This window comes from Elephantulus edwardii, unplaced genomic scaffold, assembly GCF_000299155.1.
Source record: "Elephantulus edwardii isolate Elephantulus edwardi_28Jun2011 unplaced genomic scaffold, EleEdw1.0 scaffold00032, whole genome shotgun sequence".
NCBI classification, from domain to species: domain Eukaryota; kingdom Metazoa; phylum Chordata; class Mammalia; order Macroscelidea; family Macroscelididae; genus Elephantulus; species Elephantulus edwardii.
In genome coordinates, this window is record NW_006399782.1 from 4,511,061 (window position 1) to 4,526,387 (window position 15,327).

The following is a 15,327-nucleotide window of genomic DNA, read 5'->3' on the forward strand; positions in this document are numbered from 1 at the left end:
CAGCATAGTATTCCATTGTGAGAATACACCACAGCTTCTCTATCCATTTGTTTGTTAATGGGCACTTGGGTTGTTTTCATCTCTTTGCTATTATGAACAAAGCTGCGATAAACATGGGTGTGCATATATCTGCTCGGGTGGTGGTTATGGTTTCTTTAGGGTACATTCCCAGTAGTGGAATTGCTGGATCAACTGGTATTTCTATTTCCAACTTTTTGAGAAAGTGTCACACTGCTTTCCACAGTGGTTGCACCATTTTACACTTCCACGAACAGTGAAAAGGGTTCCAGTTTCTCCACAACCTCACCAGCATTTGTTGTTTGTGATGTGCTTCTAATAGATTGCACTTTAGCATTACCACTTCTCAGGATAAAGTTCCCATATATCTACCTTTCTCTGTTTTGCCCTTTTTCCTCCCTGTATGAAGGGGGTTCCTCAATTACATATGCAAGCATAAAAGAATAATTGTGAATTAAAACTGAAATGTGTACAAATTCTCTGATGTCCTTTTCCTATTCTGCAGATACCATCTAAGTCACATTCCATGGTCCCTTGTCACCAATCACAGGTTTTAAGTGTTTACTGATTTATTTGAAGCAATGATGCCTTAGCAACCTCCACCAAGCCAAAAATAATTATGTCTGACCCATATAACACACTTGCTGTAACATGATCATGTTCTTGTTAACATAAAACAAAACTCATTTAGAATCACTTTCCCTTTTTATTTTAGACATTTGTTAGTAAGGCATAGTACAAAGCACAACAATACAAATTATATCTATCTATGCTTCAGGCCTTTTGTTCACAGAGTCGCTGTGAATTGTGCTCGACTTGATGGCAATCAACAACAACAATAGTGAGGGCTTAGTGTTATTTTATTTTGGAGGAACATTCTTCTAAGTGTTACAGCACCCTTATGTCAATTTGCTATACTGAGGTAACCTGGGTTTGCTGTGATGCTGAACCTTGTGCCATTGTGGGGTCAAATGCCATAATAGCTGCCCATCGTGGACAGTATTTGGTGGAGCTCCCAGTTTAAGACATATTTGGAAGCAGGAGTGGTATCCACTTCCTAAACCACATGCCTCTGGAAACTCTATGAACTTGGGTAAACAATGATAGCTATAGAAAGGCTTCAGGCCTTTTATTCTTAGGGTCATAATAAGTCGTGCTATGAGTCGTGCTCGACTTGATGGCAATCAACAACAACACCTATCTCTCCCTCCCTCCTCCCTTTCCTCCCTCCCCTTTAAAGTTACCCAAAGTGTGAGTAAAACATTAATTTTACAAGAGGCTTCAACACCTTTACATATCCAGTTTTTTCAGTACTTTAAAAATTATTATTCTAATGCCAGCCATCTTTTGTTGACTTCTACTGCATGAAATAGGATTAAAACAGGATTGTAAACTGTAGATGAGTAAAGACATTGTATTTTTAAAATGTTTTGATCATACAACATATTTTCTTTAAATAAAAGGAAATTAGTATTTTATCATAGAAGTAATGCTTGTGTACTTTTTAAAAGAAATTAAGAGAGTACATAATGTTAAAGAATAAAACCCCCCTCTTTTCTTTATGTCTATTTTTCAGAAAAAAAAAATCACTGCTGTTGGTGGAAATTGTCCCCTTCATTTCCTTTAGTGGTTATAACTTACATTGTTGTTTTATGCCATCAAGTCACTTGCAACTTACAGTGACCCTCTGTACAACAGCTGAACCTTGCTCTATCTTGAGCCAATTTCATTGTCTCTGACACACCTACCCTCATTGCCCCAGTCACTGAATTAATCCATCTCATCCAGGGTCTTCCTCTCTTGAGCTGTCCTCCCTTGAAAGCATGATGTCTTTTCCCAAGGACAGGTCACTCCTGGCAACATGCCCAAAGTATGTGAGATGGAGCTTCAAAATCCTTGCCTCCAAGGAGCAGCCTGGTTTCATCATCTCTAGGGTGAACCTGTTTGTTCTCTTAACAGTCCATGGTATGTATTTTCAATACTCTTCTCCAGCACCACAACTCAAAGGCATCAATTCTTCTTCTATCATCCTTTGTCATTGTCCAGCTCTTTGATGCACAGCAAGTGATTGCTAAGACCATGTCCTGGATCAGGCACGTCACTAGACTAACATCATTGCTCTTCAGTACTCTGGAGAGATCCCTGACAACAAGTTTTCCCAATGCAATTCACTTTTTATTTCCTGGCAGCTGGTACCAAGAGTGTTAATTGTGGAATCAAGCAGGCTGAAGCTGTTAATAATCCCAATCTTTTCTCCATCTGCCATGATGCTGCCAATTGGCCTATTGGTGAGAATCTTTGTTATTTTTTTGATGATGAGTTTCAGTTCCTATTGAAGGCTTCAGTCCTTGACCCTCTGCAGCAAATGTCTCAGGCCCTCCTCAGTTTCAGCAAGCATGGTTGTGTCATCTGCATAACACAGGTTGTTGATAAGTCTTCCTCTGATCCTGATGCCACATTCCTCCTCAAAAGGCTCAGCCTTCAGATGATCAGTTCCACATGTAGATTGAAAAGGTATGGAGATAGGATGCATCCCTGGTGTACACTTTTCCTGATTTTGAACTATGCTGTGTTTCCCTGCTCTGTTCTGAGGACTGCCTTCTGGTCCAAGAATAGCTTTCACATGAGCACAATCAAATGTTCTGGAATTTCCATTTTCCTCAAGGTTAGCCACACTTTGTTGTGATCCACACTGTCAAATGTCTTTGCATAGTCAATGAAACACAGACATTCCTCTGGTACTTTCTGGTTTCAACCAAGATCCATCTGACATTAGCTATACTATTATGTCCCTAGTAGCCACGGCCTCTTCTAAACCCAGCCTGCACATCTAGCGGTTCTCTGTTGATGTGCTGTTCCAGTCGTTTTACAGGATCTTCCTTGCAGGTGACAAAATGTTATTATTGTTCAATAATTTCCAAACTCTGTTGGATCACCTTTGTTTGGAATGGGAATAGATACAGATTTATTTTAGTCAGCTGCCCAGGAGTTGTCCTCCAAATTTCTTGGCTTAACCTAGTAAGCACATCTAGGGCAGCATCTGGTTTGTTGAAATATGTCAATTGGTATTCCATCAATTCTGGGGCCTTGTTTTTTGCCAGTTCCTACAGAGCAGCTTGAACTATTTTCTTCATCACCGTAGGTTCTTGCTCTTATGTTGTTTAATGAAGTTCTTCTGTGTCAGCCAATTCTTTTTGGTACAGTAACTCTGTATACTCCTTCCATCTTCTTTTAGTGCTTCCTGGATCATTTAATATTCTGCCCAAAGCATCCTTTAGTATGGCTACTTGAGACTTGAATTTGTTCTTCCGTTCTTTTAGCTTAAGAAATGCCAAGTGAGTTTGGCCCTTTTGACTTTCTGACTCCAGCTCTTTACACATTTCATTATAATGGTTCGCTTTGTCTTTCCATTACTCAACATATTTTTCTTAACTTAGATTTTTAATTTATTATCAGTTTACCCATAACTTCCTGATAAATAGAACATCAACATAAATACTGTCATTTCTAATATTTTATTAGTTACATTTCTAATATACACATTTTATTCTGTAATCATAATGGAAATTTTCTTATCTGTTACAGTTGGTTATAAAAATGTTTAATTATGAAATATTGTGAGGGAGCTCTGGTGGCTCAGTGGTAAGAAATTATGCTGCCAACATAAAGGTACACAGTTTAAATCCACCAGCTGCTCCACGGGAGAAAGATGAGCTGTCTCCTCTCATGAAATTTATTACCTCTGAAAACTCGCAGGAGGGTCAGTTGTGGGTCAGTTCCCACTGGGCAGTACACAACAACAACAACATTGTGAGTGCATGTGAGAGACAGAATAACCAATTAGTGTTGGTGGACACATGAAGAAGAAAACAAGATCTTAACTAATTAAAGCTTTGTTGCCTGAAGGAGAAACCTTGGAACAACAAGGCCGTCATTTCCTTCTCTCCAAATCAAACTCATTGCCATTGAATCAGTTTGAACTCATAGTGACCTTCCTTCTCTCCTTCCTGTGTCTAAGGCTGTAAATGGCCAGGGAAGGAGACTGCCCATCCTGCTCTGTTGGAGCCGATGGTGGTACTGGCTAAAGACTATACTACCAGACCTCCCAAGCGATGCATGCAGCTAAACCACTCAAGCTTACATTTGCTGCCACGCTCTTTTTGTGGTGCCTTTGTTTAGTGACTGTTAATTTTTTTCATGCATGGATCAATGGTAGTAAAATGATATACTTCTTCCTTTTCTACTGTATTACTTTGGGAAGATAGGTTTGGTGTGTTTTTGTTTTTGTAATTCATTTCTTTAGAAACAACATTTTGTGACAGATTGAATGCAGAAGTAGTTATCAGAATCCAGCTGTCTTATATCAAGCTAGACATTAAAAAAGATTTCTAAAAAATAATAATGCTTCTCTTTCTACTAAATTTACTTTCTAGTAAGAAAAATAATAATTCTTCATGAAAATATGTCATTTATGTTTACAGGTATTGGGTTATTATTTTTTAAAAATAATATCTATTTAAAAATCTCTCCTTTTAAGTTTCTAGTGTGGTAAATATTGGTAGATATAACCCACGTAAATGAAAGTTCTTTGAGTTTCTCAGTATTTTTTTTATATGAAAGGATCTTGAGATTTAAAAAAAATTAGAACTGCTACTCTAAGGATTTAATATATGTTTTAAAACAGTTCACATTTTAATTAGAGAAAATATTGTACTGCTTCATGTAGAATGTAGAAATTTACAATCATGCAAGTCTGTTATAACACCCTCCCCAATCTTTTATGCTGTAAGCATACTCTATCTTCAAGAAAGCACTGTACCCTGTGAGTGTCCATTGCCCGTGTTGTTCCCTGGGCTTAGCTGGCTCTGAGCTTGCACTTTTCAGCTGCCTGTGGGCAGACAGCTCTTGACTCTGCTGCCCTCGGTTGTGTAGTCCTTTTCTTTTTCTCTGACCGTCAAAATTCAGCTCTAGGAATCCGTCCACGTGTCTGATCTGATGCCTGATGCATGTTTCTTCCTCCTCATCATCACAGTTTCATAGTAAACAAACAAAAATGCAGCTTTTCTGCATTTCTTGGGTAATTCAGAAGGGAGAGGCACTTACTTTTCCATCTTTCCTCCCCCTTTTTAAAAAAAAAAATGTATTTTATACTGGTTTACATACAAAGTTTGTAAAGTTGATGTACATTGTTTTCCACACCGGACCTTTCCCCTTTCCTTTACCAATACCTCCCTCCAACCATCTTAAAAGAGATGCCTGATGTTATTTTGTTAAGCACATGGCATTCTCTTCCTCATCTAACTTAGGTTTATTAGAAACCAGCTCTGTGTTGCGTAGGGAGCTCCTGTAACATAGGGCACAGGGAGTTGTGCTGCTAGGGGTAGCCTGGATCCACCAGCAGTTCTGGGGGAGAAAGATATGGGATCTGCTATCTGTCTATCTATTTATTATCTATCTATCATCTATCTATCTATCATCTATCTATCTATCTATCTATCTATCTATCTATCTATCTATCTATCTATCTCATCAACTATCTATATCTATCTATCTATCTATCTATCTATCTATCTATCTATCTATCTATCTATCATCTATTTATCTATCATCTATCATCTATCTCTCTCAGTGGTAGTTTTGCTGCAGACCAACAAGTAACATCTTCAGTTCCTTGAGCCCACCAGTGGCTCTGCAGGACGAAGATGAGCAGTCTCCTCTTATTGTGTCTTCCTGTTGTTGTTAGGTGTCACCGAGTCAAATACAACCCATAGTGACCATATGAACAACAGACACTACAAACCCTGTCCTCCCTGCCTGTGCCATCCTCACACTTCCTGACACACTAGAGCCCATTTACGTTGCCAATGCATCAATCTACCTCATCGAAGGTCTCTCTCTCCTTCTCCAGCCTCTCTCTTTCTGAGCATCATGTCCCTCTCCAAGGGATAGTCCCTCCTAGCAATATGCTTGAAGTATGAGAGGCAAAGCTTTATCATCTTTGCCTCCAAGAAGCACTCTCACTGCACTTTCTCCAAGACATATTTGTTTATATTTTTGGCAGGCCATGGGATGTTCAGTACTCTTCTCTAGCATCACAGATCAGAGGCAACAATTCTTCTGCCATCCTTATTTACTGTCCAGCTCTCAGATGCATAACAAGTGATTGGAAAGACCATGGCCTGAATCAGACGCATCTTAGTCCTCAAACTGACATCATTACTCCTCAATAATTTGGAGAGGTCCCTAAATGCAGATTTTCCCCAGTATGAGATGTCGCCTGATTTCTGGCTGCTTGTATCAAGGATGTTAATTATGCATCCAAGTAAGATGAAGTTGTTGACAGTTTCAGTCTTTTCTCCATCTATGATGTTGCCTATTGTTTTCTTGATGTTGAGATGCAATCCGTATTGAAAGCTGTATTCTTCGATCTTCTGCAACCAGTGCTATAAGTCCTCCTCACTTTCAGCAAGCAAGGTTGTGTTATTAGCAAAGCATAGGTTACTGATGAGTGTCCCTCTGATCTTGACACCATATTCTTCTTCATAGAGTCCAGTTTCTTGAATAATTTGCTCAGCATATAGATTAAATACAAATGGAGAGAGAATACAACCATGACACACTCCCTTCTTAACTTTAAGCCATGTAGTGTTCCCTTACTTTATTCGCACAATAGCCTCTTGTTCTAGGTTTAGGTTTTGCATGAGCACTACACAGTCAAATGCATTTGTATAGTCAATAAAGGACAAATGCACATTCTTCTAGTATTCTCTACTTTCAGCCAGGATCCATTTGGCATCAGCAATGATATCCCTGGTGCTAGAGCCTCTTTTAAATCCTGCTTGAACTTCTTTATCTATGTACTGGTCAAGCCATTTTTAAATGATCTTCAGCAGTATTTTGCTTGCATATAATATTAATGATACTGTTTTAAAGTTTCCACATTCAGTTGGATCATCTTTCTTGGGAATGGGAACAAATATAGGTCTCTTCCAATCCGTTGGCCAGACAGCTGTCCTCCAAATTTCCTGTCATGGAATGCAGCCAAGGCTGTATCTGCTAATTGAAACAAGTCAATTGATATCTCAACAATTCCTAGGGCCTTATTTTTTTGCCAATGCCTTCAATGTAGCTTCCACTTCCTCCTTCATTCCCATTAGCTCCTGTTCATAGCATACTTCTGAAATTCTTCAATGTCATTCAGTTCTTTTTGGTATAATGATTCTGTGTATTCCCTCCATTTTCTTTTCATGCTTTCTGGGTTATTCAATATCTTGCCCATAGCATCTTTCAGTACTGTAACTAGAGGCTTAAATTTGGTTTTCATTTCTCTCAGCTTGGGACATTTAGAGCAAGTTTTTCCCTTTTAATTTTTCATTCCAGTTACCTGCACATTCCATTATGATACTTTTGTTTTGTCTTCTCAAGCTGCCCTTTGAAATCTTCTGTTCAGCTCTTTTACTTTGATTATATGTTTCCCCTTTGTTTTGGCTAAAAATTTGTTTTTCTCTCTTCTGTCTTTGTAATGACCTTTTACTCTCTTCATGAATTATATCCTTGATATCATCCTACAACTAATCTTGTCTTCAATAGTTGGTGTTCAATGGTTCAAACCTATTCTTAAGATGATTTTTAAATTCAGATGGAATAGATTTAAAAAAATTTTTTGGCTCTTGTGGACTTATTTTACTTTTCTTCAGCCTTAATTTGAATTTGCACATGAGTAATTGATGGTCTGACCCACAGTCTGATGTTATCCTAGTTGTGACTGCTGATATTGTGACTTGGGGCCTTGCAAACCCATTGGAGGGTCACGGGCAGTAAGTCCTGTATTTACAAACTAGCGTTAGAATAGTTCTATGTAGAACAGATCATTAGGATTTTATGAAAAAGAATGTGGCATCAGGATTAGAGAAGACTCATCAACAACCTGTATTATGCAGATGACATAGCCTTCCTTGCTAAAACGGAAGAGGACATGAAGTGTTTGCTGCAGAAGGTCAGGACTGCAGCCTTCAATACAGATTGAAGCTCAACATCAAGAAAACAAAGATCTTTACTACAATGCCAATTGAATTTGTTAATGATTTCATCTTGCTCAGATCCACAACCAACACTCTTGGCACCAGCAGTCAGGAAATCAAAAGACAAGTTGCCTTAGGAAAATCTCTCCAGAGTGCTAAAGAGCATTGATGTCAGTCTGGAAACTAAGGTGTGGCTGATACAGGCCATGGTCTTCACAATGACTTTCTATGCTTTAGAGAGCTGGACAGTAACTAAGAATGATAAAAAAAGAATTAATGCCTTTGGGTTGTGCTAGAGAAAGGTATTGATTTATTCTAGAAAGGAAGGTTGCTACGTGGTGAAACAGGTTGCTACTTGGATACAAGGATTTTGAAACTTTATCTCATATACTTTGAGCATGTTGCCAGGAGGGACCATTTCTTAGAGAAGGACATCATGCTTGGAAGGCTAGAGGGTCAGTGCAGAAGAGGAAGACCCTGGATAAGATGGATTGACATGATGACTGTAGCAATGAGGTCAAGTGAGTCAGAGATGTTGAGGTTGGTTCAGGATAGGACAAGGTTCAGAGCCGTTGTTCATAGAATCACTGTAAGTTATAGTCAACTCAAAGGCACATAACAACATGACTGAAGAGAACAGAGCTTCCAGAAAAAAAATTCGTGCTTCCAGGAATAACTATCCCCAAGTTTGAATCCAGGGAAATCAGACCTTGGCCACCCTATCCAGATCCTAGCACTCGAGCTCCGGTGCCACTGTTATGTCCAGCAACAGCCAGAGGGCAGGGCAGATGTCCCCGGAGCCCCTGTACTGTGGCATCGCTGGCACAGTGTGCAGGGGAAGGCTCTCTCCACTTCTGCACTCTGCAGGGGTTAGAGAGGCAGCTCTCAGGGACGACTTACTGCTCGAACTCCTTAGCAGAGCCACAACATAGCTGAGGGGAATAGAAAACCGACAGTCAACAAGATCCCTGTCCTTTCTCTCCCAGCTTCTCTGAGAACCCCGAGATACAGGTGTTTCTGTTTGTGTTCTACAGAGGCACCTCAGGACTGGGACCAGGCCGTCCTCCATGCCTTCCGGTCACCGTGCTGACCTGGGGCCTGCAGACCCCCAGCCTGTCAAAGAGTTCACAGACCAGCAGCCGCTCAGAGGTGCTCTCTGGTGTTTAATGAATAAATAGCTCAAGAAAGCACACATTTGTAATCTGCGTAGGACATGTCTCTGCAGCAAGTTTTGGGAGGGCAGGGCAGGCTGTGTCTTGCTGTGACCCGGCCTTGACCCTGGTGGGGAGAAGCAGCCTTTCTCACCTGGCTGCGTGCCCTCCGGCTGCCAGATGAGAAGAGGTGTCCTCTCACATTCCACATGTGTTCATTATTAAGGCCTGGCAGGTGCTGGCAGGAGATAACTGGTGGAGGCCCGAGGCTCCTGGGCAGGGATTCCTGGCGCTGCCTCTGGCAAAACTTTCTCTTTCTCAGCTTACTGGGTGTGTGCATTTGGGCAGAAATGATTTCCTACTTAAGTGAGATCCAGGTGCAACTTCCCTGCCATTCAGGAGCCCTGCCTCAACTTTTGAGATGCTTTATCCCCAGGACAACAGAGGCAAGACCAAGCCGTTGTGGTGTCTCCAGGCTGGGAGACAGACTTGGGCTCAGACAAGCATAGTCCTGGTGTGAGCATCTAGAGGCAAATTCCACTATCTCTGTGTCCTCTGTCTGTGGAGAAGATGGCACAGGATAAGGCAGGAGCCAGTTGGATGTTCACAGCTCACTGTAAGCTGTACTCAACTTTAGGCCATATAACAATGAACAATTGAGGCCAGACCTCTTCCATTGGCTCAGCAGGATATGCAAACTGATCCTGTTGTCATCACCTATTACCCTAGCTCTTCCACCTCCTCCTCCCTCCAGGCAACAGAAATGACTGGGGGAGAGGGGTATAAAGGGAGAGTCTTTGAAGTCAAGGACTGTGGGAGGAACATATTTGAAAGGAAAGATTATGCCTTACCCACCCCTAGATGAAGTGGGGCATGAGACCCCAAGAAAACCACTTACAGTGTTTAAGGATAACTGACCCCCATTTTCCTATTTGATGTCTGTCAATTCCACAGGCTCTGCCCATCAACCTGTGTAGGGCAGGGAGGAAGGTAACTGGCCAGGAAGGGAAAGAGGTTGTCAGTAATCATCATTTGTGGCGATTTCCTGTAGGTCAGGCAGCCACCGTAACAGGGTAGGATGTTCGAGCTGCCTAGCCATCACTCTACCTAAAAGGCTAGGGAGCATCTCAAGGCTGAGGGGATAGCCAGAAAGCAGATAAGACTGCAGAAGTATCAGAGAAGGGAGAGGGTGCAGAAAATGTGGACACCCAATCTAGTCCTTCCGGTGATGCCTTGGAGGCAGCGTGCCATTGTCAGGAGATCCTGAAACAACTCTGGCATCTGTTACCAACTTGATATTTTATCCTAGGGCCTTCTGACTCACCCCTTTACCTTTCAATTTGATTTTGCTTTTTGCTTTGATTTTTGTCCTCCTCCTTTCTAACTAAGCAAATGTAGACACTTGCTTTCTTTCTATAAAAACGTGAGGCTGCAACATTAGAGTCAAACTTAGCCACTTCCTGTCCAGTCTCTGTGGAACAGGCCACAGGAAGGCTTGGTTACAGACTTTTGTTAGTTAGTAAAATAGTTAGCCACATATTCTGTTTTAGTTACCTGGTGCTATTGTAACAAATAGTGCCAGAAAGTGAATGGTAAATCAGAAATTTTTTTTTTTTTACAATTCTGGAAGTTAAAAGTCCCAAATCAAGGTGTTGATTTCTTCAGTGGCCTGCCTGCTAGTTCCTGGCTGTTTGCCAGCCATCCTTGGCTTTCTTTGTAGATGGATACTCAAGTGCTCTCCATGTGTGTGTGTGTGTGTGTGTGTGTGTGTGTGCCCAGACTACTCTTTAAAATTTTATTTTTATTTTATTCATTTGCATCATGCTTGAAAGAGTGGAGGAACAGCACAGGACAGGAAGACATAGATGAGATGGATTGACAAAGTAACTAGGGTAGTGAAAGTAGATGTGTCACAAACAGTGAGACTGGCTCAGGATAGGGCAGGATTCAAAGCTTTAGTGCATAGGATCGCTAAGAGTCGTAGTTGACATGACAGCACCTAACAACAACATGGAACTCCTCTGTTAGTTTTTTTGGGAAACACCAAACTGCCTTCCAGAGTGGTTGTACTGTTTTACAATCCCACCAGGAGTGCATGAGAGTTACAATCTCTCCATTTCCTCTTCGACATTTATTGTTTGCTGTCCTGTTAATCTTTGCCATTGCTACTGGGGTAAGATGGTATCACATTGTGATTTTGATTTGCATTTCTTATTTCCAGTGATTCTGAGCATTTCTTCATTCATGTGTTTGTTGGTCGTCCAAATGTCTTTCGTTATGAAAAGTCTTCCCATGTCTTTTGTTTGCTTTGTGATTGGGTTATTGGTCTTTTTCTTGTGGAGGCCCTACAGGATTCTGTAAACTTTTAATAGGAGACCCTTGCCTGAAATGTTATTGCCAAATGTTCCCACCCCCCTATTCTGTAGGTTTTCTTTATACTGTTCTTTTGATAAGATCTCACTCAGGAGTTATTAGTTTTATGAGCCAATGAACTCTGATATGATTCATTAGCATAACAAAAGTAAACTATTTCCAAACAGGATCATATTTACAAGATACTGAGATTGTTAACAACTTTAGTTTGCTTGGTTCCACAGTCAACACTCTTGGTACTAGCAGCCAGGAAATCAAGAGCCCAATTGCATTGGGAAAGTCAGCTGTCAGGGACATCTCCAGAATACGGAAGAGCAAAGATGTCAGTCTGGAGACTAAGGTATGCCTCATCCAGGCCATAGTCTTTACAATTGCTTGCTATGCATCAGAGAGATGGACAATGAATAGGGATGATAGAAAGAGAATTGATGCCTTTGAACTGTGGTACTGAAGAAGAGTGTTGAATATACCATAGACTGCTAGGAGAACAAACAGGTTTGTCCTGGAGAGGGTGAAACCAGAATACTCCTTGGAGGCAAGGATTCTAAGGCTTTGTCTGACTACTTTGAGCATGTTGCAGGAAGGACTAGTCCTTGGAGAGGGATAACATGCTTAGAATGGTGGAGGAACAGAGAAAGGCAGAGACCATAGATGAGATGGATTGATACAATGACTGGGGTAATGAGAGTAGGTATGTCAGAGACAGTAAAGTTGGCACAGGATAGAGCAGGTTTCAGGGCTATTGTACAAAGGGTCTCTGTGAGTTGCAAGTGACTTGACGACACATAACAACGGCAACAATAAATTTCTGTCTTCCCCCCATTTAATCATTCATATACTTTTGTATAAGAATGTGAACTACAGGGGAGCTCTGGTGGCCTAGTGGCAAGAAGCTGCACTGCAATCCCAAAGAAATGTGGTTCGAATCCACCAGATGCTCTGCCGGAGACGGAGGGGCCATCTCCTCCTGTACCAGTCAGATCCAATTTGACGGTACACAAATAGAGAAAATAATAAAATAAAATTTTTTTTAAAAAAAGAATGTGAATTACAATATTCACAATGTAATTACACTTTCCCCATGTCCTCTCTGAATGTGTTTCATTAATCCTCTATCTTACCCCTTTCTTCCTTTAGGATGGTACCCCTGGGAAAATACTGTTCTTTAGACCTTATATTGTTGGTTATTCTACAGATTTAAGTGCTTCCCCAGTATTACTGGTCAACTTACAGTCCTGTCTAGTTAAAAGGTGGGGATGAGTTTTATTTAACTTTGAACCTGGACAAAACTCACAGGGGTGAGTACCACTGTCTAGGGAGCTTCACCACACAATTCAATCCATAGCACATCTTGTTATTGTTAAGTGATATCAAGTCAATGATGACTCACAGCCTGTGAACAATAGATCTGAACCTTGCCCTATTCTGCCCATCCTCATTATCTCAGTTATGTTTCCTAAGTAAGCTATTATGTGGCACACCTACCAAGACCGTCTGAAAGAATTCCATTTTTATAACGTTGTTGTTATGTACTGTTGTGTTGGAACTGATCCATAGTTGACCCTCCAACAGGTTTTCAGAGGCAGTTAATCGCATGGGAGAAGATTGCCCATCCTTCTCCTGTGATTTTTATAATGGTGCCCTAAAATTTCTGCCAAGAGTTGAGGCCAGACCTCTCCCTTGGTGCTTTACAAGAAATATATAAGATGTTGACTTCTGCCACCATCCCTTACCTCAATACAAAGTGACCTAACATTTCCACTTTATCTGTAAGGTACATTTAGGTTAGGCTTATTTATTAGTTCATTGAGATCAAGACATTGAATTAAAGCCTTTCCATACTTGAGTGGGTTAGCAAACAAGTAAGCAAAATACCTCTCAAAGTACAAATGTGAGGATTACGATTGAAAAGAAAGTGTACAAACCCATGAAGGATGTCTTATGGGTAAGGCACATGTGTTCACAAGTAACCAAAGTCCAGGATGCTGAAATGTGAAACATGGAAGATTTACATGTAGGGAGAAAGGAAAAGGGAAAGTATCCTTTAGGGAAGTGTGTTGCTGGTGAAGATTTTATTACCTGTAAATCTGAGTTTTGGTTTTAGATGTGAGTCTTGGGACAGGAGCACCCTTTCTTGATCCACTTCCTTGGTCACAAAAAGGGACCATTCACTGCTCATCATGGTTGCTGTGATGATTGACACAGGAGATATTTGACAGGAAAGTGGGAAGCACTTCTAAGTTCCTCCTCTACTTTTTCTTGCTGATGATTTTTGCTGTTATTGCTATTTCTAGTAAAAAATAAATCGACCTTTTTTTCAACGCCATTGAGTCAGAACCAGCTCATACATAGATTATCCTTTGTTGGGTTCTAAGACTGTAAATTCCAAGAGAGGTGATTTCCCATCTTTCTCCTGAATGCTGGTGGACACTAACTACCAGAGCGGCATGACCTTTGGTTTAGCTGCACAGCTCCCCGTGAACTATGCCATCAGAGCTCCCTTTTCTATTTTTTATTTTAGTAAATAGTAGGTTTATTGTAGCCATATTAAGAAGTTGAATACCAGCAGAGACAGGAAGTTCAGACATGCCCTGAAGTTGAGGATGTTTGAAAGCAATCCTACATTCATCAAATAGGTAGTATTTATTTAAGGATAGGCATCAACGGGTAGGGTCTTAGCTCTGAGCAATATTCTATTCTCAACATTTCCTCATTTGTGGTTTGAAAAAGATGAATGAACAGAAACATACATAGGTAAAGAAGCTTCAGCAGGAATTGAGAACTTGACCAAGAGAGAGTCCTTTGGCCCGTCAATGCAGATGACTTGATTGACGTCCATCATGATTTGTTGAGGCTTTTTCTTGATCTGTGAGGATATGACTCAAGAAAGAAGGAGAAGTGCTGGGATCCTCTCCTTTTGTTTTGACTTAGTAGAGTAGCGGGTCAGTGAAAAAGAGGAAGACCCTCAATGAGATGGGTTGTTGACACAGTAACTGCAACAATGGGTTTAAGCACACCAGCAACTGTGAAAATAGCATATGCTGGCAGGACTTTGTACTGTTGTATAGAGGACCACTAACAGGAAGCTTTGGTGGCCCAGTGGGGAAGAAGTTGCACTGCCAACCCAAAAGCAAGGAGTCCAAACCTACCAGCCGCTTGCTCCAGGGGAAAAGGATGAGTAGACTCCGTCTGTGTGATTTACAGCCTCTGAAAACCTGTTGGAGCGTCAGGTATGGGTAGGTTCCAACTTAACAACAATGAGTGAGTGAGTGAGTGATGAGTAAAAACCTAGTCTATGGCTTATAACAATGTCAAGAGCTGGCTTCAGTCTTTGGCACTAGATTGTAACCAGTGTTGGGTTTTTTCTGTGCCCTTGATTTTTTTGCCTTCTCACAGTGCTTATTGATAGCATACTCTCATGGATTATAGACTTATTGCATACAGTGATTCTAAGAAGAGTGTTTCCCTCTCCTGTCTTCCCAGCGAGCTGAGAATCACTAATGACTGCTGTAGGGTGAATTCTGACTTTAGATTAATTACTAAATTTATGATATCTGAACTAAGACTCATCACTAAACTTCCAGAGAAGTCCACAATGTGAGTTGTTACCAATTCTGCTTAGAATTAATTAGTTTAGTAATTCTATGAGGTATTCATCTTTTGAGTGCTTTGTAAAGGCCTCTGTTACTCTGGTATTGGGAAAGTGAGCAAAGGATTTATTAAAGCAGTTATTACTCTCTGATGCTAAACAACTGTCAAATGAT

At 40.8% G+C, this 15,327-nt stretch overlaps 1 protein-coding gene across 1 annotated transcript in view; it reads left to right on the forward strand.

Moving 5' to 3' along the window:
• The window catches only part of SLC12A8 (solute carrier family 12, member 8), a 238,333-nt gene that overhangs the window by 21,129 nt on the left and 201,877 nt on the right, over window positions 1-15,327 (forward strand). The window contains exon 2 of the mRNA XM_006884300.1: window positions 9,026-9,188. Coding sequence (XP_006884362.1) covers window positions 9,026-9,188 — 163 coding nt within the window. The remainder of the gene's footprint in view (window positions 1-9,025; window positions 9,189-15,327) is intronic.